This window comes from Rhinoderma darwinii, chromosome 1 (assembly GCF_050947455.1).
Source record: "Rhinoderma darwinii isolate aRhiDar2 chromosome 1, aRhiDar2.hap1, whole genome shotgun sequence".
NCBI classification, from domain to species: Eukaryota; Metazoa; Chordata; class Amphibia; order Anura; family Rhinodermatidae; genus Rhinoderma; species Rhinoderma darwinii.
The window spans coordinates 310381003-310408676 of NC_134687.1; the positions used below are offsets into that span (position 1 = coordinate 310381003).

Genomic DNA, 27674 nt, shown 5'->3' on the forward strand with positions numbered 1-27674 from the left:
AACGTCCTAGAAAAATAAAAGAATGTTCAAAAAACGATGCCAAACTAAAGTAGACATATGGGAAATGTTAACTAGTGACTATTTTGTGTGGTATTACTATCTGTTTTACAAGCAGATACATTTAAATTTAGAAAAATGCTAATTTTTGCAAATTTTCTTCAAATCTTGGTGTTTTTTACAAATAAGTATTGAATTTATCGACCAAATTTTTTCTCTAACATAAAGTACAATATGTCACGAGTAAACAATCTCAGAATCACTTGGATAGGCAAAATCATTCCGGAGTTATTACCACATAAAGGGACACATGTCAGATTTTAAAAATCGGCTTCGTCCTGAAGGCCAAAACCGGCTCAGTCCTGAAGGGGTTAATGACCAAGCAATTTTTTACGTTTTTCCATCGTCTCATTCCAAGAGCTATAACTTTTTAATTTTTGCGTCGACATAGCTGTATAAGGACTTGTTTTTTGCGGAAGAAGTTGTATTTTTTAATAGCACCATTTGGAGGTACATATTACTTATTGATTAACTTTTATTAACTTTTTTTTGGGGGGGATATAAAAGTCATATCTTCGTTTGAAAAGAGTCATATCTTCATTCCTCAAGCATTTCCAAGTTAACCCCACCTCCTTACTTTTGATTGACCGCTCCTCACCTCCCGCCAGCACACACAACATCCCGCACTTGCGCATCGATGTTCTGGTGTGTGCGCACAATGAGACACCGGATTATTACCATAAAAGGCGCAAAATGTTTGCAGACCATTATTTACGGTTGGAGGAGGAGTTTAGGAGAGGGGATAACGGCAATGAACTTTTGACAGCATCGGCCAGTGAGTGGTGAGTAGAGTTCAATAGGTGAAATGCTGGTGACAGGTTCCCTTTAAGGTAGCCTACCTAATACAGACATTTGAATTGCTATATTACATTTATCCTAATGACCTATTAAGGAAAGAACACTATTGCTTAGTGAACTGTTGGACGTTTTACAATGGCAGTGCATACTGTTGGAAAATGTTCTTATTTTGTGACATCACTGGTTTGGTCCAATGAAGCTGACAAAGGCAGGCACTGGGGAGTTCTATTCTGGAACACAGGGCTGTGCCCAGCTAACAGGTTGTAAACAGCTAGAAAGACAAGAGAAGAAACCATGAACATTGTGATCTCCTCCGTCTTGCTTCTTTGCGTACTAACAGCAGGTATTGTTCTCACCAATACAGATTAGAGAGACTATTTATTTGAATGATCGGGATCTTACATTATTTTAGGACTTTATTGCATGAAACTTATATGGCTCCCGATTATCTAGTTTACAGTCCTTAGAATTTTTTTGATAACCCAGTATAAATTTGGGAACCAGCCAGCATATGTATACTTTCACCAATGTATTGTATATGATTTACAGTAATTGACTTGTCTGCATGATGCATATAGTGATCTCACGTTTTATATATGTGTATATATATATATATATATATATATATATTTGTTTACACAGCATGGAGAAATATCATGTAATTGTCTTATGTAAATAATCACCAAGCAGAAATTACAGTCAAAGATTTCCCAACAATGTTATACTGTTTTATAAACTGTCCATGCCTTTATCCATTACTGGATGATAAAAAGAAATGTACCATATATTGTCTAGAGCACAACGGTTGATATCAAATATAATACATCTATGTTTTTTCTCCATCAAAGCTGCAAGTGTAAATTTTAAGATTATTTCCAGGATACAAAAACAGGGGTCTTCGTTTCTCCCAGAAATAGCACCAACTCTTGTCCATTGGCTGTTTTAGTATTGCATCTCATTCAAGACTGGACCCTTTTTTCCATTACCAGATATTCCCTTCACTTTGTCTTAAAGCAACGGTATAACGTCTGTAAATCTTTGCTTCTATATTACTGTATAGCATTTTCACAAATTCCCTACCATAGATGTATTACTTGAATTATGTCATTTCACAGCGGATATGATTGTGGTATAGGCTGTTTTACACACAGCATTTTTTGAAAAAACACAGCAGTTTATGTGGCAGTTTTCTGAGCCAAAGCCACAAGTGGCTTCAAATATATAGGAAGGACTTAGACCTTATGCACATGGCTGTACTTTTGCGGCCGCAATTTATCCACATTTTTGCGGATGAATTGCGGACCTATTCTTTTCTATGGCCCCATGCACACGACCGTGATTTACACGGATCAGTGCAGGGGGTGCAAATCCGGACCGCAACAACTCAGGGCATGTCATTTTGTTGTTGATCTGTGAGTCCTGATGACACACAGATGCACAAGGGTTCTTTGGGGACCGCAAAACCAATGCGGTCGTGTGCATGAGCCCTTACACTTATTTTTCCTGCTGCATCCACTTCTGGCTATGCTCAAAAAACGGAATCTAAAACTGCAATCGGTCAATAGCAACTGTGGCATATAAGCCATCAGAAACAGGGGGTGGCCCCCATCTGACAGCCTGCCGCCCCCCCCTGCGGCGTGATTGTGGGGTGCCGATGGTTGTCATGGCAGGCCAGGGGCCTAGTGAAGGCCCCCAGGTCTGCCTTCTTTCTACTCCTGTTAACGGGAGCCGGTAAGAATGACAATACATTGTGATACATTAGTATTTCAGTGTGTTGTACCAGATCAATGGTTCAAATCCCCTAGGAGGACTAAACAAAATTTTTTAAAAATACTTAAATAAAGTTTTCAGTAGTGTACAAAAAATATTAAAAGTTAAAAGAAAACCCCTTTTCCCATTTTTCCTCTAATGTAAAACAAATAAAAGAAACAAAATTGTTATCGCAGCATCCGTAAAAGTCAGAACTATTACGCTATAACATTATTTAACTCGCACGGTGAACGCTGTAAAATGGTAGAATTGCTGTTTTTTGGTTATTTTAGAGCTCAAATTTTTTTTCATAAAAAGTGATGAAGAAGTCTTGTGCACCAAAAAATTGTACAAATAAAAACAAAAGCCCGTCCCACAAAAATAAACCCTCACACCGCTCAATGGATGAAAAAATAAAAAAGTTATGGCTCTCAGAATGTGGTAACACAAAAACAAATATTTTTTGTAACAAATGGTTTGTTCTTTATAAAAGTGGTAAAACATAATAAAAACAACATAAATTTGGTATCACCGTAATCGTTTTCATCAGCAGAATAAAGTTGTTGTTTTTACCGCACGTTTTAAAAGACGTAAAAACTAAACACAAAAAAAACAATGGAGGAATCGCAGTTTTTTCCAATTCCACCCCACAAAGAAATTTTTTGTCAGTTTACCAGGACATTATATGGTACTTTAAATAGTGCAAATAGAAACTACAACTCCCCCCGCAAAAAATAAGCCCTCACACCGCTCTATTGATGGAAAAATAAAAAAGTTATGGCTCTTGGAAGGCGGGGAGTGAAAGACTAAAATTAAAAAAACGAACAATGGCTGTGGAGCAAAAAACAATATCAATTTGGTATTGCCGTAATAGTTTTGATCCGCAGAATAAAGTTGTTGTTTTTACCGCACGTTTCTAAGTTTTAAAAATTAAAACCCAAAAAAGCAATGGAGTAATCGCTGTTTTTTTTCCAATGCCACCCCACAAAGGTTTTTTTTTTTTCCGTTTCCCAGTACATTATATATTTACAAAAAGCTGTTAACAGCAGAGAAATTCCTTTAGATCCAACTGCCAATGAACAAATAAACAAATTTTATTGTGCTTCTAAGAGAAAAAAGACTGACTACACTGAATGGTTAAAATAAGTAACATCACCTCCGTTTAAGGTATGTAAGAGCTGTGCACATTTGACCATGTATATATGTATTGCATTCAATGGTGCTCGCGGCTGCAGACCAGCGAGTCAAACAACTGACACACATGAAGAGCAACGGAGGTATATATTAGATTAAAATGTGGAAGTATCAGATCCCCCCCTGACATGTTTCGCTGTGCTAGACAGCGTCTTCAGGGGCTTAATGGCGTCGCGCCGGGAAAACTGTGTCGTATTAAGCCGTGCCGAAAATCAGCTCAGCCAATCAGATGTCACTACTTGGCCAAGCCACTCATCATGCCTGATTGACACAGTGGCGGACAAATCAGTGAGCCCCGCCAGCGGCCAATCAAAGTGCACAACGGCTCTATCCAATGAGGCGTGAGGGAAGGAGACAACTCCCTCCCTTCCTTCCCTGATGGACGTAGAGAGCGTCCAATCAGAGAGGAGGCACAACAGGGCCGCGATAAGTGCCCGCCCCCCGCATACAATCGCACACATCCATGCCCCCTCACCGATAGCAACGATCAGATGCACAGAACAGTGCATCATGGAAGAGACACTGAATGAATTCAATCTGACAGTGTAGGGTTCAAAAAACCCCACCCCGTCCAGTAACATGTAAGTTGAAGAAGCCACTCCCATCCTCCCTGACGGACGCAGAAAGCGTCCAATCAGAGAGGGGGCACGACATGGTCATGACAGATGTCCGTTCCTCTCGCATGATCATATAATGCCCTGTCCCCTCATCGGTAATATCCGTCATGCATACACAGCAGTGCACCAAAGGATAAACCGCTGGGTGATTGTAACACAACAGCACAGGGTTCAGGGGGCCTGGTCGGCTCCACTCAGTGTTATGCAAAAAATAATAAAGGTAACTCCCATTTACCCGAATAGGCATAGGAGGCATCCAATCGGAGAAAAAGCACAACGGGGCTATGACATGAGTACGTCCCCCGTGTCAGATCACACATGACTATGTCCCTTTATTGACAGTGGCCCAAAGATGCACATAAATGTTACAGTACACACAATGGTGCATTAGGGGGTGAACTGCCATGCTACTATAGCCTGACTGTACAAAGTTCACTGAGTCACTATGTGAACCGAGCATTAATAGACAGAGCAATACAGTGCTAAATGATTTTCTTTTACTGGGATTTTTTTCTTTATTATTTAAAGGGAACCTTGTCAGCAAGCACATGCTCCCCCCATCTGTGGCAGGTCCCACAATCATGATGAGCTATTTTAACTCTAAACAGCAGCCGTGTTGTAGAAAAAAGGTAGCTGACAAGTCTCTTCCTATTTGTGTATATAGAGAGACATGTCACTCATAGTGAACATTTGTCCTCGCCACATATAAAAAAAATAATAATAGAAAGGAGCTCAGATGCTAGTGTTACTGGAGCCTTATGTTATGTTCACACAGGGTGTAAAAGCACACATCGTATCCGCCCTGTGCGCCGCAGGGAATTCCGGCCAAACAACCGCACCAAATTGTGGTGCAATGTCCACTACGGAAAACTGCATAGAAAAAAAAATGGATGCTTACCTCCTGACGCTCTGCAGCCCTGGGATTACGTTTCTTCCCATGTGACCGCTGAAGCCTGTGATTGGCTGCAGCGGTCATATGGGATGCAACGTCATCCTAGGAGGCAGGCCTGGATGAAGAAACACAGAATTCTGGGTAAGTATAAGATTTTTTTTAAAAATTCTGAGTTGCGTTTTTTGCGGCGGAATCGCTGCTTTTCCGCCACAAAAAGGCAACATCTGCTATTTGTTGTGGGTTTTACCTCCCCGTTGAATTCAATGGGGAAAACCCGCAACATATAAGCAGCGTTAACGCAAATACAATTGACATACTGACTAAAAAACCGCACCGCAGGTCAATTTGAGCGTTTTTTTCCGCTTAGCATTTATGCAGCGTCTGGATGAGATTTGTTCAAATCTCATTCACTTTGCTGCTGCTGTATTATGCTGCGGATCCACAGTATTTATGCTACGTGTGAACTGACCCTTAAAATATAGTTATGAAAGGATGTAGAAATCTTATTTTGCCCATAAAACTAAAATTTTAGGACATAAAACAATTGTTTCAAATATCTAACTCTTGACATATATTCTACATATGTTTGATAATGAAATATTACTAATTCTTTTACAGCACTGTGGCCAGTGCCAGAAGCAGAAGGTGCAAGTGTGGTAAGCATGATTTTACTGCTATCTTAAACATAGGCAAAAGAACCCCAATTTTTTTTTTAATCAGTTACAGATATTTTACAGCATCCCAATGCCTGTGGTCCATGAGACAGGCACATGGAGAAAAGTCTAAATATTAGGAAATTGCTTTTATATTCTTAATAGTATTGAAGCTACAAGACACAACAATGTCAGTTTCTGCAAGCTGCCCTTCTGGTCCGAGTACAAGAACAGCATTCTGCAGTTAGAGGACCATTAGGGCACTAAGGGTGGCCAGAAATCTGTAGTTGGCATGGGATATAGTTTGAATGGCAGTTCTTTTCCTATACCGCTGCTCACTTTTATTTACTATAATTTAAAAACAGAAAATTTAAAATATAAAATCTATCTAAAAGTTGGTGTACATTGAGGCAAGGGGTTTCCATGTAATACAGAATGTGCCAGGTCTGCCAGAGTGAGAGATGCTCAATATAGCAGCTCCTTGTTCTGGCTAATAGGGCACCCTCTACTAACTCTTGTGCCGTCTTCCCCCAACAATGAGATGATTTCAGTGAGTCCGTTATCGTAATATCCGAGTATACAGTTATCACCAGGGAAAGCCTTCTCTTACTTTGGAAAAGTGACCGTCAATTATTCATTTCCCTGGCAGTGTTGCCTATTGATCTCGCTACTTTGTCTTCTACTTTATTAACTCTATATGCCCTATTAGGACATATAGATGTGGGTTGTCCAAAGTAGACAGTCCATTTTAAGTGTAACCATGATGTTATGGAAATATCGAGAGCAGAGCATGGTATTCCACTCTGTGGATGGGATGGATCTTATGGCGTCATAGGATCTGTGCCTACAAGTTGAAGCAATCTAAATTCAGCCATGTTTGTTATGGGTTGGTGGCCAAGATGGCTTTCAACTGAATAGAATTTATTTTCCACAATTACCAAAAAAAAATCCCATATTTAAGGCTGAACTTACATTTCTTCTAACTGGAAGGAGTGAAATATTTAGACTTTAAAGGCTATGCCATGGTGATTATTGCCATATCTCTAGGTTTACAGATGAATATATAAACTGTGTGAGTTTGACTGCTGGGACAAATGTGTCACTAAGGTCTGATGAGAGCTGTACGGACTATTGCACTCCAGAGCACAGTGGCCCCTTTGTTTTCATGATCGCTGAGGATGCCAGTGCTTTGGTTCACATCAAGCACATATTGATGCAAGATGCAATCAATCCTGAATTTTATTTCATTCTTTGTAGTTATTTGTCAGTACTGTTTGTTATTTTTTGTATACTTATTGTTTGCCTTTATTGGAAAGTGTTACAGAATGTGTCTATTATGATCATTATTAATTATTATTATTAATATTATTATTATTATTAATTATTATTGTGTTTTAATTACACAGGATATTTAAAAGTTAAAAGTGATTTGTGTTTTTAAAAATAGTAACCAGCCCAATGTAGTTTAACCTGATGGTCTGGATCAAGTAGTTTTTTACATTAAAGCAAAGGTCATAAGTTTAATTAAACACAGAAAAACTGTGAAATGAGAATCTAAGAAAAATCCCTTTCACTCCTGTAGTACTGTACTCAATTGTGGATTCTGGTTTCCTTTGTTTAGGTAAGGTGCACCTCATTCCCACACTGTGCTCCCCTATTCTCTGACCCCTGCCGTTATTATGCTGCCGCTATCTGAGAGCACCATCTGCTTTCACATCTATTAGGTTGCAAGTGTACCGTCCTTCCAATTTGTAATCCCAGCTGAGGTGGCATTCTTCAGCCTTCTACCTTCAAACAAGAGTTTAGCAGCACGCATGGTTTGTTCTTGGCCGCCATTTAATACAGTGATCACAAATATAATGCCCTTTTATACCAAACTGTTACTAAAAGTTCTTACATAAATATATAAAGGAGAAAATCTAAAGCTTTTTTTTTTCACTGCAAAATTAAAATAAAAATGTATTGATATATATTTTAGACTATTTAACTGTCCTTCCCACAAGCAAATGTCCTTCCGCCTTATCCACTTTATTAACTGTTCATTTCCAGCATATCTACCACACACTAGGTTTGCAAATACTTTTCGAAAATTGCTTTGGCAGATTTTGAGATTTGTGGCGAACGCTGCATTCACCAAATCACATACAAAATCACATTCCCTGCTGGAGAATCAAAATACACAGCTGTATTTTTTTATCTGTATTTTTGATGCTATTGATATCTATGGGAGAAATATGGATTGAGTCAATGCAATTTAAAAAAGTCACCTGGATATTGGCTGCCTTAAAGGGGACCTGCAACAATTTATTAGACAACCGACAATTGCTATTGCCAATCACGAGTCCATACATTAAAGTACATAGAGTAGACCAGAAAGATACATTACTCTCCCGCCTCTATCAACAGTAGCGGTCTTGAGGTACCCACTCTGGCCACTGGGAAAGGAAAGCAAGGGAAAAGCTGGACTAACGAAATGTATAAAGAGGGGTGAGAGGAAAGATTATAAAACAAAAAACATAGGCACTTAGGTCAGGAAAGGTAAAAAAGTGTTAAGAAATCTTTAGACTATGTTCACACAGGGCCGGAGTTAGGGGGGGCAAACTGGGCATTTACCCAGGGCCCCTATTCTCTCAGGGAGCCCTGCCAACTATAGCAGCCATAGCGGTTGCTACGAAGCCCGCGGCATGAGGCGGCCTGTGCCGCCCGGTATATAAGATTTATGGGCTGGGCGGCACAGGCCCCCTCATGCCCGGTGGCAACACTTTCTAATGCAAACTCCTCTGTCAGAGAAAAGATTAAACTTTAGTAAGAATGGTAAATATAGCAGCATATACAGCACTTTTGCTCATTCAGAATGATGACCACTATAATTAGAACACGCCTCTTCATTTATAAATATTCGTTGGGGGGGCCACTGGGTGGGGGCCCACCCAGATATCTTTCACCCCCCCATGTGCTACACCCCTAGCTACGCCTCTGAGCAGGCACCTTGGTTTGTTTATGCAGTGCTGCTGGCGCCATATTGGATCCAACATTGGGACCGGAGGCTGTGAGGGCTGAAAGTAGCGGGATAGCGGTGGTTGAGGTGGAGGGACAGGAGTGTCCAGCTTCTTCCCCCTACGACCCATGTCAGAGCAGTGGGCAGGAGAGCAAATACCTGCTCCCGTTGGTCCGGGAGCAGAGAGACAAGCTACTTCACTGCGCCATGTGCAAGCCACGCCCCCAACTTTTATTTTATTAAGGCTAGGGCTACACGGCGATAAAGCATGTGTAATTATCCTATTAATATTATAACATTGTACCAAACTACGATATCGCATGAAGTGTAATTCTGTGATTTTTGCTGCCGTTATAATGAAGTTGCAATTAAATAATTTTCCCCATAGCAGTATATTAAAATTGTATGAACATTATGCGAGTGCTCACAAACAAGACAGACAGTTGAGTATCCCATATAAGCAGGGCCGATTCAAGCTTTTTTGCTGCCTGAGGCGAAAATTTAAATGGCGCTTCCTCCTTCCGGCCTGTTCTGCATCCCTAGCAGCATCACAAAAAAAATTAATAATCATACCACCCATCACCTCGCTGCAGAACATACCGTGACCACATTACTGATTAGAGGCAGAATAAATATTTACATTAAGTGACACACCAGTAACGTCTCAGATTCTAGTTGTTCTTTTTCTCTTTTCTTCTCCATCCAGTCCAGACCTCTATGATGACTTCTCCCGGCCACAGCCCATTTGAGCAGTTTTCCGCTTCGCTGTCTTGCTGTCTTCTCCCTTTAAACGAAGATAAAATTCTTATGATGCCGCACACTACGCCCCTAAATATAATAGCGCCATACACTGCACCTCTAATTATAATAGTATCATACACTGTGTCCTATACACACACACACACACACACACACACACACACACACACACAGTGCCCCCAGTAGATAGTGCTCCACATACAGCCCCCACCCCTTTAGATAGTGCTGTACAAATAGCCCCCTGTAGATAGTGCTCCTCATATAGAGCCCACATACATCCCTACCCCCTGTAGATAGTGCTGCAGATATAGTCCCCACATACAGCCCTACCCCCTGTAGATAGTGCTGCACATATAGCCCCCACATACAGCCCTACCCCCTATAGATATTGCTGCACATATAGCCTCCACATACAGCCCTACCCCCTTGTAGATAGTGCTGTATATATAGCCACCCACATACAGCCCTACCCCCCTGTAGATTGGGCTGCACATATAGCCCCCACATACAGCCCTACCCCCCTGTAGATAGTTTTGCACATATAGCCCCCCACACACAGCCCTACCCCCTGTTGATAGTGCTGCACATATAGCCCCCACATACAGCCCTACCCCCCTGTAGATAGTTTTGCACATATAGCCCCCCACACACAGCCCTACCCCCTGTAGATAGTGCTGCACATATAGCCCCTCACACTTTTAGAAAAAAAACAAAAACTTTACATACTCACCTAACCCGTTCCCATGACGTCTTTTTGCAATGCAGGTCTGCTGGGGCTGAATGATGTGGTGCTGAGTGGCAGGGCAAGTCATTCTGCCCGGCTAATCAGCGCCTTTCAAAGTTGCGCCGTTGAAAGGCGCTGCTTGGCAGGCTGCCTTGCCCTGTCATTCAACTACGTAAGCGGCGCGATGACGACATCGCGACGCTTACATCAGTGAAAGGTGCTGAATAGCAGGACACGGAATGTTCAGCGCTAATGCATGTAATTGTATCTGAGTCCTATAGACGCAGGTACAATTATAGTGCAGGAGGGGGTGGCGGCGACTGGTTTCAGTGGTGTCATTATAAATGCACATGTACTAAAATTCATATAGATTTATAAAAATAAAATCATACCACCCATAACCACCTATCACCTCGAAGCTCAAACGGGATTTGAGAATTATATTCATATGCATTGTGCTATCTTCGGTGCAGATTATCGGTGCGAAATCTAAATTTATAGTCCTTTATTGCTCTTGTTTTGAAATAAGCCATTCAGATAATAGTATGCTTAGAATAAAATACTAAATACTATACATATATTTTATGTTTTTCAACTAGTATGACCAATTAGAGTCAGATCATCTTTAGGCTTTATTCAGACGAACGTAAAATACGCGCGTGCAACGCGCGTGATTTTCACGTGCGTTGCCCGTAGCTATATTTGTCAATGGGGCCGTGCAGACATGGCAGCGTTTTTTGCGCAGCGTTGCTCCGTTGCCAAAAACTCACGACATGTCCGTTGATTCAGCGTTTTCAACGCATCACGCACCCATTGAAGTCAATGGGTGCGTGAAAACCACGCATGTCGCACGGAAGCACTTCCGTGCGAACTGCGTGTTTGCGCAACAGCTGTCAAAAGGATGAATGTAAACAGAAAAGCACCACGTGCTTTTCTGTTTCCGAACATCCAAACGGAGTGTCTTTGCGATTAGCGAACCCCGACAACCGAAGCTAACTTCACCGGGTTCGGCCAAACTCGTTTTGGCCGAACCCGGCAAAAAAAATTCCGATCCGCGACGTCGGGAGACATTCACTGTGCATGGTGCTGAAAGAGTTAAACTGTTTCAGCACCATGGACAGTGACTTGCGATCCCAAAATACATGAACCTGTAAAAAAAACCGAAGTTCTAACTTACCGATTACTCCTGTCTCCTTCCTGCAGTCCGACCTCCCGGGATGACACTTCAGTTCAAGTGACAGCTCCAGCCAATCACAGGCCAAGCACAGGCTGCAGCCAATCACAGGCTGCAGCGGTCACTTGGACTGCCGCGTCATCCAGGGAGGTGGGGCCCGATGTCAAGAGAGGCGCGTCACCAAGGACGCGTCACCAAGGCAACGGCCGGGAAGTTCTCGGTAAGTAGGAACTTTATCTTTTTTTTTACAGGTTTTTCGCTGTTGTGTTCGGCATTCACTGTCGAGGGTGCTGAAAGATTTAGCTCTTTCAGCACCTTGGACAGTGACGGGCGTCGACAAGCCTCATCTCTATGATGCCGGCTGCGCGAAAATCACGCAGCCGCGCATCAGACACGGATGACACACGCAGCTGTCAAATGGTTTTTGCGCGCGCAAAACGCCGCGTTGTTTGCGCGCGCAAAAACGCAACGCTCGTGTGAATCCAGCCTTATACAGTTTAAATTTGGGCACAAAATCGCAGTATAGCAGTTTCCCCAGCAGGTAGTACTAAAGAGCTTTCAATAAATGCTAGTTTCCGTTTAAACCACATTTTGCCCACACAGTTGAGGTATACAGTAGTTGTAATGAAAAACAAACGTACTTAAAAACAAAAGAAAAAAAAGATGCAAATATATTCCCTGTTCATAAGCTTAAAGCTCACTTTTTTCAAACCTAGCAAAATTTGTCATAGGTGTCTGAAAAAGTTCTGGAGGCTTTCAATTACGCTAGAAAACTGCAGTAATTGCATTGATAAATCTTTTTTTTTGGAAGAGTATAAAGGAAAAAAAATGCACTTAAAAATTGTACCAAATTTTTGACAAGACTAAAGGTTGAATACCCATGACTGTATGTGTGGACATATCACACATCCCAAAAAGGGACAAAATCAAACACCAAGTACACAAGTATGACTTGTAATAATGGCAATACTTTATTAAATATACATAAAAACATGTTGGCCATCAGGACCTAAAATAAGACATACAATTAAAATGCATGGATGTGGAGAACACAAGAGCTGTAACAAATAAATAATACTCAAGAGGCAAAGAAAAGCATAATAAACAATTCAAAGAACGACTTGCAAATAAAGAAGTTCAAAAACCACAATGTGGTACATGCACAGTGCCTGCATAATAGAGAAAGTAATGAGCCAAACAGAGTATATAGCGAGCAGAGCCCACCCACACTGGTATATGTGTGAGTGTTAAGATATGGTGACCAGGGGGTAACCGCAAATCAAATCCGGTCCCAGGACCTATACCAACCGGTATACTGCTTAATCAGCCTAAAAGTGGACACCACACCACGAGCCCCAACGCACGTTTCGCGGTAGCTTTCTCAAGGAGTACTTGTGTACTTGGTGTTTGATTTTGTCCCTTTTTGGGATGTGTGATATGTCCACACATTCAGTCATGGGTATTCATTCTTTGTTTTTCTTTTGATATGTGTGGACGTTTATCGTGAACGTTTGGTCTGTTACTATATAGGTATTCATCAAGACTAAAGGTTGGTTTGTTTTTCTGCTGTTCTGCGGTCACATATGCCCCTTTTATTTTAATTGAAGGGGGGTCAGAGCATGTTGTGGTTGTTTCACAGTATGATGTATATATGTATTTGTGTAGCCATACCACCCAACTTTCAAGCAGTGTCTAGAGGGACAACCAATGTGGCGCGCGTTTCGCACTGCGTAAAATGTTTCCCCTGTTAAGCACGATTCTAACACCGCCCAATCCCCGCCCATACACACCCAGTACAGCCCACACAGTATCATGCTCCCATAGTCCCTCCCCACAGTATAATGTCCCCATAGAACCCCCCACACAGTATAATGACCATATAGCTGCCCCCACACAGTATAATGCCTCATAGTGCCCCCACACAGTATCATGCTCCCATAGTGCCTCCCCACAGTATAATGCCCCATAGAACACCCCACACAGTATAATGACCATATAGCTGCCCCGACACAGTATAATGCCTCATAGTGCCCCCACACAGTATCATTCTCCCATAGTGCCTCCCCACAGTATAATGCCCCCATAGAATCCCCCATACAGTATAATGCACCTAAAAATGCCACCCCCCACAGTACAATACCCCCTAGGGCCTCCCACAGAGTATAATGCCAAATAGCTGCCTCCACACAGTATAATGCCCCCATAGCTGTCCCCATACAGTATAATGCCCGCAAAGATGCACCCATACAGTTTAATGCCCACACAGATGCCCCCATATGGTATAATACCCACACAGATTCCCCCATACAGTATAATGCCCCCAAAGCTGCCCCATACAGTATGTTACCTTAGATGCCAACATACAGTATAATGCCTTCTTAGCAGGTGCCCCCATACAGTATAATGTCCCCTTAGCAGGTACCCCCATCCAGTATAATGTCCCCTTAGCAGGTACCCCCATACAGTATAATACCCCCTTAGCAGGCGCCCCATTACAATATAATGCCCCCTTAGCGGGTGCCCCCCTGCAGTATAATGCCCCATAGTGCCTAATAAAAAATAGGAAAATAAATACTCCTCTGCTCTGTGCAATGAGTGTTTTGGCGCAGACAAGCACGATGACGTCCCTGCATTGCGCCTGTCTGTGCCAAGGGGCACACGGCAGCTTCACACAGTGAATGCTGAAACAAGGAGCAGACGGTTCCCTGCTTCAGCATTGGATTCAACGGTGTCTGCGTCCTGAGGACACAGATACAGTTGAGACTGGGACATACCACCGGCCGCCCAGGATCCGGGACTGTTCCACTGAATCCAGGACGGTTGGGAGGTATGGTGTAGCGTTTATTTTCCTCAATAGAGAAATTTGCAGCATAAGGCCTTATTCACACATTGAAGATTTGTTCTGTATTTTGCATCCGTATTTGTCAGCCAAAACCAGAAGTGGATCGTAAACACAGTGGAAATGTAATTTAAAGATTTATACTTTTTATGCATTACCTCCTTATTTTGGCTTCAAAATACAGATGCAAAAGACTGACCAAATCTGCAATATGTGAATGAGGCCAAAAAATGCAGCATAATAAACTGCATGCTAAAACCTTAACAGGGTTCTCCATAGAAGCCGTTCTAGGAAGATTTCCTAGTATTACCTCTTTGAATGGGGTTTCCACTTTGAACAAACCTTTTTTATCTGAAGGGTCCCTGACGATAAGCTGATCACAGGTTGTCCTTTTGCTGGTTGTCAATTTTCTTTAGGCCCCATGCACACGACCGTAAAAACGCCCGTAATTACGGGCCATAAATACATGTCCTATTTCAGCCTGTAATTACGGCACGGGCAGGCCCATAGAAGTCTGTGGGGCTCCAGTAATCACAGGTGGCTGCGCGTGTACACCCGTAATTACGGGAGCGTTGCTAGGCGACGTCAGGGGATTTAAATTTTTGAATAAAGAGAAGCAGAGAAAATGGCATCTGAGCGATCATGTGACACCATTTCCAGCCCCCTTTTTTTACGCGTCCGTAAATACGGGTGGAATACGGGTTAAAAATGTGTAACAACGGACCCGTATTTACGGCCAGTATTCACGGGAGGGAAAAAATACAGTCGTGTGCATGTTAAACGACACAAAAGGCAAAATGAAGCACTATACAGATCTGATTTAAATCAATGATCTGTTCATACACTGCACGGATATTCCATAGTGAGCGGCGCTGGTTTTCTAAACCAGACAACCTCTTCTCTAAATGAGGACCCAACTTCAAGCACTGATTGATGTGGGTCCAGTAGCTGAAAACCCTGACAATCTGCTGTTTTTGCAGGGAAAACCTCCAACAGGCCACAGCAGCCCAAAATGAGAGCCATTCCGCCAGACTGGGAGCAACTCTCTGCTCTTCCTAATAGAGGAGAATATAGTCTTATTTTGTGATCAGATTTACGCGCTGTAGATTTTTGTCTAGATTTATGTCACAGACCTTGCATCAAAAGTTCTAGCCAAAAATCCTACAAATGCAAGTAGATGTAGTTAATCTAAATGGGTAAACGCATGTGGATTTACACTGCAGATTTTATGTGTAGAGTGTGAACACGCCATAAAACAACAAATCAGTTTTTTTTTGTTAAAGTGGTTTTACAAGGGAAGATATTTTCCAATATTTAACCAGCTTTGCGAGCACCAATCGACACTACAGCTTGTCGATCAGCGCTCGTTTGCTCCATTCAGACAGAACAATGATTGGGAGCATGTGGACAAATGATCGTAGTAAGTGTAAGTTCACACGCAGCATAAATACTGCAGATTTTCCGCAACAGATTTCGTTGCGGAAAATCCACAGCATAACACAGTACCAGCAAAGTGAATGAGATTTAAACAAACCTGATTTGAACAAATCTCATTCATACGCTACGTAAATGATAAGTGGAAAAAAATCCGCAGCATGTCAATTATATTTGCTTAACCCCTTCAGGACCGAGCCTGTTTTGGCCTTGAGGACGAAGCCGATTTTCTCAAATCTGACGTGTTACCTTATGTAGTAATAACTTGGGAATGCTTTTACCTATCCAAGTGATTCTGAGATTGTTTTCTCGTGACATATTGTACTTTATGTTAGTAAAAAAATTTGGTCGATAAATGTAATATTTATGCGTGAAAAACACCAAAATTTTGAGAAAATTTGCAAAAATGTGCATTTTTCTAAAATTAAATGTATCTGCTTGTAAGACAGACAGTAATACCAAACAAAATAGTTACTATTTCATATATTCCATATGTTTACTTTATATTTGCATTGTTTTTTGAACCTTCTTTTATTTTTCTAGGACGTTGCAAGGCTTAGAACTTTAGTAGCAATTTTTAATATTTTCAAGAAAATTTCAAAAGCTTTGAGGGTCTTTTATATTAGAAAGACCCCATAACTCACCCCATTTTTAAAACTGCACCCCTCAAAGTATCTAAAACCGCATTCAGAAAGTGTTTTAACCCCATAGGTGTTTCTCAGGAATTAAGCAAAGTAGAGGTGAAATTTACAAATTTCATTTCTTCTTGCCAAAATTCATTTGTTATACAGTTTTTTCTGTAACACAGAAGGTTTTACACGAGAAATGCAACTCAATATATATTGCCCAGATTGTGCAGAAATATCCCACATGTGGCCCTAGTGTGCTTATGGACTGAAGAACCGGCCTCAGAAGCAAAGGAGCATTTTGGGGCCTCCTTTTTTTAAATATATTTTAGACACCATGTCAGGTTTGAAGAGGTCCTGTGGTGCCAAAACAGTAAAAAATAAATAAAAGTGACCCCATTTTGGAAACTACACCCCTCAATGAATTTATTTAGGGGTATAGTTAGCATTTTGACCCCACAGTTTTTATGCTAAATGTATTTGAATTAGTCTGTGAAGATCAAAATCTACTTTTTTTCTGAAAAAATATAGCCATTTTAAATTTTCACAAGGCATAAAGGAGAAATACCACCCCAACATTTGTAAATCAATTTCTCCCGATTACGGCAATACCCCAAAATGTGGTAATAAACTGCTGTTTGGACCCACAGCAGGGCTCAGAAGAGGATCGTCATTTGGATTTTGGAGCGCTGATTTTGCTGGATTCGTTTTCAGTGCCGTGTCACATTTGCAAAGAACTGGAGGGACCAAAACCGTGGAAACCATCCAAAAGTGACCCCATTTTGAAAACTACACCCCTTACTGAACTTATCTAGGGGTATAGTTAGCATTTTGACCCCACAGTTTTTATGCTAAATGTATTTGAATTAGTCTGTGAAGATGAGAATCTACTTTTTTTCTGAAAAAACGTAGAAATTTTTAATTTTTACAAGGAATAAAGAAGAAAAAACACCCCAGAATTTGTAAAGCAATTTCTCCCGATTAAGGAAATACCCCATATGTGGTAATAAACTGCTGTTTGAACCCACAGCGGGGCTTAGAAGTGAAGGAGCGCTAATTGGCATTTGCAAAGATCCATAGAGACCAAAACAGTGAAAATACCCATAAGTGACCCCATTTGGGAAACTACACCACTTAAGTAACCTATCTAGGGGTATAGTTACCATTTAGACCCCACAGGTCTTTTTCAGAATTTATTACAATTAGGACGAGAAAATGAATATCAACATTATTCCCACTAAAATGTTGAATTTTTTAATTTTCATAAAGGAGGAAAAAGCACCCCAACATTTGTAAAGCAATTTCTCCCAAGTACGGCAATACCCCACATGTGGTCATAAATGTATTTTTATTCGAAATTAATTAACCCTTCCTGGGCTGATCCATTTTTTGCTTTTTTATTTTCGTTTTTCACTCCCCGCATTACAAGAGCCATAACGTTTTTATTTTTCCGTCAATAAAGTGGTGTGAGGATTCATTTCTTGCGGAACCTACTGTAGTTTTTATTGGTACCATTTTTTGTTACGTACAACTTTTTGAGCACTTTTTATTAACATTTTTTTAGAGCTAAGGTGACCAAAAAAACAGCAATTTTGGCGTTTTAAATTCTTTATTATTTACAGCGTTCACTGTGTGAGTTAAATAATGGTATATTGTAATAGTTCGGACTATTACGGACGCAGCTATACAAGTTGTGTATTTTTTTTATTTTTTACATTGCTTTATTGAAAATATTGGGAAAAGGGTTTTCCTTTTGGATTTTTTTTTTTTTTTTTTTACACATTTTATTAGTCCCCCTAGAGGATTTGAACCAGCGATCCTTAGATCGTTGGTACAATACACTGCAATACTAATGTATTGCAGTATAATGTCATTTTTACAGGCTCCTGTAACAGCGCGATTGCTGTTACTGTCCGTTAGGGCGGATTTACACGAGCGTGTGCGTTTTTGCGCACGCAAAAACCGCTGCATTTTGCGTGCGCAAAAGGCACTTAACAGCTCCATGGGTCATCAGATAGGATGTGCGGCTGCGTGATTTTCGCGCAGCCGCCATCATTACGACACTCCGTTTGGATGTTTGTAAACAGAAAAGCACGTGGTGCTTTTCTGTTTGCAAACATACGTTTGACTGCTGTTGCGCGAATAACGCGCTTCCCACGGAAGTGCTTCCGTGTGGTGCGCGTGATTTTCACGCACCCATTGACTTCAATGGGTGCGTGATGCACGAAAAACGCAGAAATATAGGACCTGTCGTGAGTTTTACGCAGCGGACTCACGCTGCGCAAAAATCACGGACAGTCTGCACTGGCCCATAGACTTGCATAGGTCCGTGCAACACGCGTGAAAAACACGCGTGTGGCACGGACGTATATCTCGTTCGTGTAAATCCGCCCTTAGAACTGGGTGTCAGCTGTAATACACAGCTGACACCCACAACGTATGGCATGGGCTCAGCGCGTAAGCCCGCTCCATACATCCCCCCCCCCCCGCACACCATGACATTCTATTAAGTCGTGGAGCACGAAGGGGTTAATGCGCAACGGGTGGTGCGGAGTGAAAATTACAATTTTCCACTGATATGCCATTTGAGTGCACGATATGTTGTGCCCAGTTTGTGCCACTGATGTCAAAAATACCTCATAAAATATTAATCGGGATCTCCCGGGTATGGCGATGCCATATCTGTGGACCTAAACTGCTGTTTGGGCACGCTGCAGGGCTCAGAAGCGAGGGGGCGGCATTTTGCTTTTGGAGCGCAGATTTAGCTTGGTAGTAGTTCTGTTTGGCGTTTTGCTGGTATTTCAGTTTATAATGTGGGGGCATATGTAATCTGTGCAGAGTACATCAGTGCATAATAAGAGGGTATAATAATGGGGTAAATAAATAATAATTCATAGATATGTGGCCGGTGTCGCACTGATAAATGGTGTCGGTTGTTACCCGCTTTTGGAACACATTGCACATTTTGCATCGCCATATTCTGAGAGCCAGAACTTCTTTATTTCTTCTCCACCGGAGATTTGTGAGGGCTTATTTGTTGCGGGACAATCTGTAGTTTTCATTGGTACCATTTTCAGGTACATGCGATTTTTCTTTTTTATCACATTTTATTCCATTTTTGAGGTGACCAAAAACCAGGAATTCTGACAATAATTTTTATTCTTTTTTTTATGGCGTTCACCCTGTGCTATAAATGCCAATTTTACTTTATGCTGCAGGTCGATACAATTACGGCGATACCAAATAGTTTTTTTACGTTTTGCAGCATTTGCGCGATAAAATCACTTTTTTATAAAATCATTTATTTTTTATGTCACCGTATTCTGAGTGCCATAACTTTTTTATTTTTCAGTCAAAGTTGTGTAAGGGCTTATTTTTTGCAGGACGGGTTGTACTTTGTGTTGGTACTATTTTGGCGTACATGCGACTTTTTCATCACTTATTATTGTATATTTCGGGAGGGGTGATGACCAAAAAATAGTGATTCTGGGATTGTTTTTTACTTATTTTTTTTGCGGTGTTCACCGTGCGGGAAAAATAACATTAGAGTTTTATAGTTTGGGTCATTACGAACGCGGTGATACCAAATATGTGTACTTTTAACGTGTTAATTTTTTCCTATAATAAAAGACTTATTATAGGGAAAAAAAGCATTTTTTTGTTGATGTAACTTCTAACTTTTATTTTTAAACTTTTATAAAACATTTTTATTATCTTTTTTTTTTTTTACTTGTCCCACTAGGGGACACTTAGATTTGCAGCTCTGATCGCTGCTGGAACACATTACACTACGCAAAGTTACTGCTCATCTTGACGTGCAGTTACGTCAAGGTGCGGGAAGGGGTTAATCGCAGCTTCTTTTGTTGCCGGGTTTCCCCATTGAATTCAATGGGCTTGTAAAACCCGCAACAAATAGCAGATGTTGCGATTTTTCTGTGCTTCTTTGTCCAGGCTGGCCTTCTGGGATGACAGTTCATCCCATGTGACTGCTGCAGCCAATCATAGGCTGCAGCAGTCACATGGGATGGAACATAATCCCTGCAGGACGGCCGAGGGATGCGTCGCTATGTCTACGTAAGTATGAAACTTTTTTTTTTTTACGTGCAGTTTTCGGCAGCGGACATTCCGGCCAAAAAACCGCAGCACAATTTAGCGTGGTTTTTCGGCCGGAATTCCCTGTGGCCGGCAAGGCCAATACTCTGTGTACTTTTAAGCAGCATATCCACCCTGTATGAACATACCCTAATAGTAATCACTACGATTGTTCATCCCCATATAAGCATCTTGTCGGCGGCACATGTCCCTGTTTACAAGGGGAGATGTGCTACCAACTATGACAATTTTTTTTGGGCCGCATAAAGGATCCAATCCAATCTGCAGACGAACAAGCGTTTGTTCATTCCCTGGCTGATCGCTGTGCCCTGTTTGGCCCATTTAAAAGGGCCTTTAAACTTAAACGATACCTGTTAGGGCATGACCAGACGTGGCGGAATTGCTCTGGAATTCCGCTGCGGACACATTTCTCCATTGCTTTGCACAGCTTTTTAGTGAAGTTCGTTTACACGTTGCGGAAAACTCTGCTGCGGACTAGAGGCTGCTGTGCGGAATTTGGTGTCCGCAGCATACACTGACTGTTGCGCTCGTGTATTGGACTTGTTGCGGACTCATCGAGGAATTTCTCCATTGACTTCAATGGAGAGTCAAAATTCCGCAATGAAGTCCGCAGATGTTATGTGTGCTGCGTAGCGTATTTGTTTTTTACGAACATGACATTTCTTCATTCTGGCTGGACCTATGTATTTCTAGGTCTACAGCCAGACTGAAGCCCCATGCACACTAACGTAAAAACGCCCGTAATCACGGGCCGTTATTACGGCACGAGCAGGCCCATAGAAGTCAATGGGGCTCCCGTAATTACGGGTGACTACGTGTGTGCACCCGTAATTACGGGAGCGTTGCTCGGCGACGTCAGTAAATAGTCACTGTCCAGGCTGCTGAAAGAGTTAAACGATCGGCAGTAACTGTTTCAGCACCCTGGACAGTGACTGCCGATCACAGTATACATCAACCTGTAAAAAAAATAGAAGTTCCTACTTACCGAGAACTCCCTTCTTCTTCCTCCAGTCCGGCCTCCCGGGATGACGTTTCAGTCCAAGTGACGGCTGCAGCCAATCACAGGCTGCAGCGGTCACATGGACTGCCACGTCATCCAGGGAGGTCGGGCTGGATGTCGAAAGAGGGACGCGTCACCAAGGCAATGGCCGGGTAAGTATGAATTTCTTTTACGTTTACTAGTGAAAGGGCTGACCCTTCTCTCTATCCTGCACTGATAGAGAGAAGGGAAGTACTTTCACCTCAATACGCAACGGCTAGTCCGCATCAATTTAATGCCGATTTTAGGCAGAGCCGCAACAGAATCTGCAACGCAGATTATGTGCGGCATTGATGCGGACAGTGGCGGAAGAAATACGCCACGTCTGGTCATGCCCTTACTATTTCTGTTCAAATAATTGAAGGTAGTTGCTGAAAAAACTTTCAATGAAAGTATGCCATGATTGGACTTTATAATTTGTTCTGTAATCTCATTCCAGCCAAAATGCTACCTATATAATCAGATACCAGGGTGCACGAGAGATTTTAATCCCGTTTGTGGAACAGATGGAAAAACCTACTCCAATGAGTGCATGCTGTGCTCCTCAAACAGGTATTTGTTCACGAATTATTGTTATGTATTAAAATGAACCTGTCAGCTGGTTTATGCTACCCGATCTGCCAGAGACGGCAAGCAGATTCATATATAGTACAATAGAAAACATGCAATAAAAATAGGATTTAAAATCAATAATTATATTCTCATGGTGCTAGTGAGTCTGCTACGGGTTTGACGATACCAAATATGTATGGTTTCTTTATTTTTTTCAATAATAAAGGACTTGATAAGGGAAAAAGGGCGATTGTGCTTTATTTTATTATTTGAAACTTTTATTATATTTTTGACAACTTTTTTTTCTTACACTTTTCTTTAGTCCCACTAGGGGACTTGAAGGTCCAACTGTCAGATTTTTTCTAATACATTGCACTACCTATGTAGTGCAATGTATTAGATCTGTCAGTCATTCACTGACCGCAAGCCGATTAGGCTTCGCCTCCGGGCGTGGCCTAATCGGCTTCCGTAATGACAGTCAGAAGGCCATTGTTAGGTCTCCTGTTGCCATAGTAGCAGTCGGCAGCTGTGCGATTGCAGGGCACAGCTGCCGATCTGCGAACAACCACAAAGATGCAGCGATCGAATCCGATCGCTGCATCTAAGGGGTTAATGGCAGGGATCGGAGCTAGCTCAGATTTCTGCCATTACAGGTGGATGTCAGCTGTAACATAAAGCTGACATCCACCGCTGATGACGCCGGCTCATCTCCTGAGCCGGCACCATCTTGCCGGCGGCTACGAAAGCCATTCAGGCCCCGCCTCCGGGCGTGGGCTGAAAGTTTTCGGTGCTAGGCAGACCGGGAGGCCACTATTAGGCCTCCGGTTGCCATTGCAGCCACTGACACCCCGGCGAATTTATTTCTGGGGTGTCGATGAGCTGCAAACACCTTAAATGCAGTGATCGCTACTGACCGCTGCATTTAAGGGGTTAATGGCGGGGATCAAAGCTAACTTCGTTCCCCACCATTACAGCAGGAAGATACAGCTGACATCCGGGGATGATGGCACCGACTCAGCTTCTGAGCCGGTGCCAAGCATTTGTCGTAAGTATACAACATTTTGCGGGAAGCATTGGCTTTCCATGACGTATACTCCCGACAAATGTCGGGAAGGGGTTAAAATAGCATCTTAAATTCACCCTCTCACTGTTAGGGCAGGTTCAGGCGTTGTGGACAATTTCCACAAATTTGAGGCAATAATACAAGGAATCCGCTTATGTGAGGGTGCATCCACATGTGGCAGGTTTTGTAGCGGATTTGCCGCAAAGGCAGAAATTCGCAATGAAAATCCGCAGACTGAGCATGCTGCGAAATCTAAATTCCGCACCACATGCTATTATCTGAACCGTAAGCTATTCTCTGAACTAAGTAAACTAAAGAGCTGTAGAAATGAAAGACAGCAAACTCTGCCGCATATCCTCTTCGTCTGAACAATACCCTAAGTGTTCGGTCACATGCGTCAGCTGTTGCAGAAATTTCTGTGGCTAAAAATCAGTTCCATTCATCTGATTGGAACTTACAGAAATCCATGTGCTTGCTGCAGAAACAACCCCATTCAGATAAATAGAACTAATTTTCAGTTGCAGAAATTTCAGAGCTGCTGCAAAAATTAAGAAAAATTAGAATGTAATGGTAACTTTACATGTACCCAAACACTTAGGCCTCATGCACACGGCCGTAGCTGTGTGCAGGGTCCGTGATTTCGTCACGGACGGGCAGTGAAGTGTTATCCACGGGCCGTCCGCAATCTCGGACCGTGCACACACAAAAAGTGCATTGATTTCAATCAGCCCGGACCACAATTGCGGGCCGTATAATGACATGTCCTATTTTTCGTTTTTTTTTTGGCTCCGGGCAACGCATGGACCATGGAAACCACAGTCGTGTGCATTGGCCCATAGGTTAGCATGTGTTTTATACTATTCGCAATTTCGGATAGTATATGGCCGCAAATGCACGGTCGTATTCATGAGGCCTTAGTAGTATGCAGGTAGTGATGCATTACATTCAAGTGGTTAGCGTTTCTGGTCTTGGCAGTGCTTGGTAACACTGTCAATATTTCTGAGATGCCAAGTACTTAATGACAAGTCAATATGATACTGGCACTAAATAGATAACATTATGAAACCTATTTGTTTTCTCCACAGAGACAATGGACTGAAAGTTCAAGTTAAATGGAAAGGCGAATGCTGATGTGCACATATTAATCTTGGAGAGAAGCTGACTTTTTTATTTTGCAGCAATAACCACTATGCAGAACATTTCAATCATGTTAAAAATAAATAGAGTACAAAGCTAGTGTACAAACACGTTGAAAGTGTATAAAATTGTTTAGTGACTATATAGTTGTATCTAAACTATACTGAGCTGCGAATCCACATACTGCAATTTTGCTTAATTATTATAATTCTGGGTCTGCGTACCATACATTTATTTAAACCAGTTACTCACAAAACCAAAACTCTCTAATGAGATTTCTTTGATCAATGAAGTTTATACTGACCAAATACAGCATATTATGTGTTATCTGCCGTATTATCAGCTTGGCCTGATATTGCTGTGTGTCCATTCCACCTTCCCTGTTGAAACTAATTACATGTTATTAGATAATTATTGAAATGTCTGCAGATGACCCATATTGGCCTATCTGTACCATCTCATCTTTCACCTTTTATCCATAGTAATAGTCCTCCATAATGCGTACCTTTCTTTTCAGGTGACTTTTCAGAATAAGTTGTCATGTGTGTACATGAGAAATAACACTATTTCTGGCCATTATATGACTTGTATTCTGCATTTTTTTAAATCAATTATCCCCTCTGCAGGCTCTAGCTCTAATTTCCAGTTGTCTCTGAGCTAGTGGGCGAAGCCTAGCGGCTATCATGTCTTCTATACACAGCACGCATAAAAGAGGAGAATCCTGCTCTCCTATCTCTATCTATAACAAATATATAGAAGCTGCAAGTAGCATGGAGGAGATTATACAGCAGTAATGAGCAGTGTAGCTGAGAATCCAGCGCTGGGGTAACATAGAAATCTAACCAGAAGCTGCAGCACATCTGTCTGTGTCTTTTTCAATCTATTCCTATTCCCCCTCTCCTCTCCATAGACTTGAATGGGCAGCATGTCTGTCTTTTTCTCTTTTTGCTGCCTCCTCCTACTCCCCCGCCCCTCTCGTAGACTTGTATAGGCAGCATGTCTGTCTCTTTCTCTTCTCCCACTCCCTCCTCCTACTCCCCGCTCCCCTATCAATACACTTGCATAGTAGGCAGTAAAGAGACACACCTGCACTTTCTGCAGTCCGTCAATTCTGCTCTGTAACTAGGGATGGATTTTGCTTGACAGCAGGGGGTGGACAGCAGATTACAGGAAGGGAGACACCTATTGGCAGTAACTGCACACAGAATTTGCATGGTTAAAACAACTAACCTTTAACTGCAAGTAAATTACAAAGTTGATCTATGTCAGGTAAACTATGAGATTAGCATAAGTTGTTTGAAAAGTTAGTGTTCATTTAACTTTAGAGTTGAGTTTAGAAAAAATAGGTCTTTGTTTTACATGGGCTATGTCTGGTGTTGCTGTTGTACATGAAGGTTGCTGACCTGCAGTACCAAACACAGCCCATATAAAGAGTGGCACTGTTCTGGATAAGACAATTTTTTTCTAATTTCAGACAATCCCTTTTAATTATGATAAATGCGAGCCTGAAGCATCATAACTTATTTCAAGACATTCATCAAAATAATTAATGTTGAACTCATCTGTATTATGTTGGACTAATACATTAGCCTCATATGTTGCCATTACAGTCTTTACAAACCCATATTTCTCTACCCTTACAGTTTGAAAGTCTTCTATTCTTTATGGAAATGCTCCATATTCGACTATTGATATACACCCAAAGAAGATTATAAATGCCAGGCCTAATTTAAAGGATGTTTGTAAATTGTATGATCATTATTTTTAAAATAAAAATATGTTAAAGCAGAAGTATAACTGTGTTTTCACAGCACGAACTACGGGTAAATATAGGTTCTGTTCACAAGATGTGTAAAATGCTGTCCTATTCTCTAATACATTAGAAAAAAAGTTCCCAAGTGGATATGAGTATTTCTTACTATGGTAATGTATTAGACAATAGGAGAACATTTTACACAACTTGCGAACAGCACCTATATTCACCCGCAGTCCGCGCTCCAAACTCAGAGAGTTGATACTGTGTAATGATTCTATACAAATAAAAACGATTTAGCATCTGCTGTGGTCAAAGAACAACTGTAGATCACCCTTTATTGTTCTTCACACCATAAAAATAGCTACATGGCAACCTGTAGTGATAAGAGTGTAGCCAAGCAATCCTATCTCGTCACATAAGACATCATTTTAGATCAATGCTCTTGCTTTAAAGTGACCTTTAGAATCCGCATGTACAGTTGCAAGAAAAAGACTGTGAACCCTTTGGAATTACCTGGATTTCTGCATTCATTACTAATAAAATGTGGTCTATATGTTATCTAAGTCACAATTCTAGACAAACACAATCTAACTAAACTAATAACACACAAACAGTTGTACTGTTCATGTCTTCTATTGAGGACATTAGGTGAACATCCACAGTGCAGTGAGAAAAGGTAAATTAACCTAATAACCTGTAAATCGTCTTATAGCAGCAATCATCTTCACCAAACGTTTCCTATAACATTATGCAAATAAGATTTGTACAATGTTGAGGATGAATTTTTGGCCATTCCTCTCTGCAAATTTACTTTAGTTCATCAATATTTCTGGGATTCTTGTGTGCACAGCCCCCTTCAGGTCACGCCACACCATCTCGATAGGGTTAGCGTCAGGACTCTGACTTGGCCATTCCTAAGCACAATTTTTTTTCAACCAGTCTAAAGTTGATTTACTTGTGTACTTTGGGTCATTGTCTTGCTGCATCACCCAACATCTCTTTAGCTTGAGGTCTTCGACTGCTGTCCTGACATTCTTCTGTAAAATGTTTTGATACACCTTTGAATTCGTTGTTCCCTCAATGACCGCAGGGCGTTCAGGCCCTGAGGCAGCCCCAAACCATGATGCTCCCTCTAAAATGCTTCACATTTGGGATGAGTTTTTGGTGTGCAGTTTTCTTTTTCCTCCAAATATATCATTGTGCATTTGTGTTAAAAGTTCCACTTTTTTTGTCTCATCCGTTCATGGAACATTTTCCCAGAAGCATTGTGAAACATTCACGTGGTATCGGGCAAACTTTAGAAAATCTGGTGTTTGTTAACATTTTGGAAAATAACTTTGTAATGGTTTTTTGTATACATGTGATTCTGTGTATACATGTGATTGTTTTTTTTGCAACATATTGCACTTTATTTGTGTGGTAAAAATAGGGCACTAGGAATTAAGACAATTTTTCTAACTCTAATATCCCTTTACATGCTGTACTAATGTGTTATAAAAT

General features: G+C 41.4%; 1 protein-coding gene across 1 annotated transcript; it reads left to right on the forward strand.

The window, feature by feature from the left end:
- Positions 1–1089: 1089 nt before the first annotated feature.
- Positions 1090–27599, forward strand: LOC142741927 (trypsin inhibitor ClTI-1-like). Its single transcript, XM_075851251.1, has 4 exons — positions 1090–1198; positions 5926–5963; positions 22106–22218; positions 24367–27599. The coding sequence occupies exons 1-4, from the start codon at positions 1150–1152 to the stop codon at positions 24410–24412; spliced, it is 246 nt and encodes an 81-aa protein (XP_075707366.1). The 5' UTR covers positions 1090–1149; the 3' UTR covers positions 24413–27599.
- The last annotated feature ends 75 nt before the right edge of the window (positions 27600–27674 follow it).

Coding starts and splice junctions, on each gene's coding strand:
- LOC142741927 (XM_075851251.1), top strand. CDS start 1,150: ATGAACATTGTGATCTCCTCCGTCTTGCTTCTTTGCGTACTAACAGCA. Junction 1,199..5,925: donor TCTTTGCGTACTAACAGCAG/GTATTGTTCTCA, acceptor ATTCTTTTACAG/CACTGTGGCCAGTGCCAGAA. Junction 5,964..22,105: donor AAGCAGAAGGTGCAAGTGTG/GTAAGCATGATT, acceptor ATCTCATTCCAG/CCAAAATGCTACCTATATAA.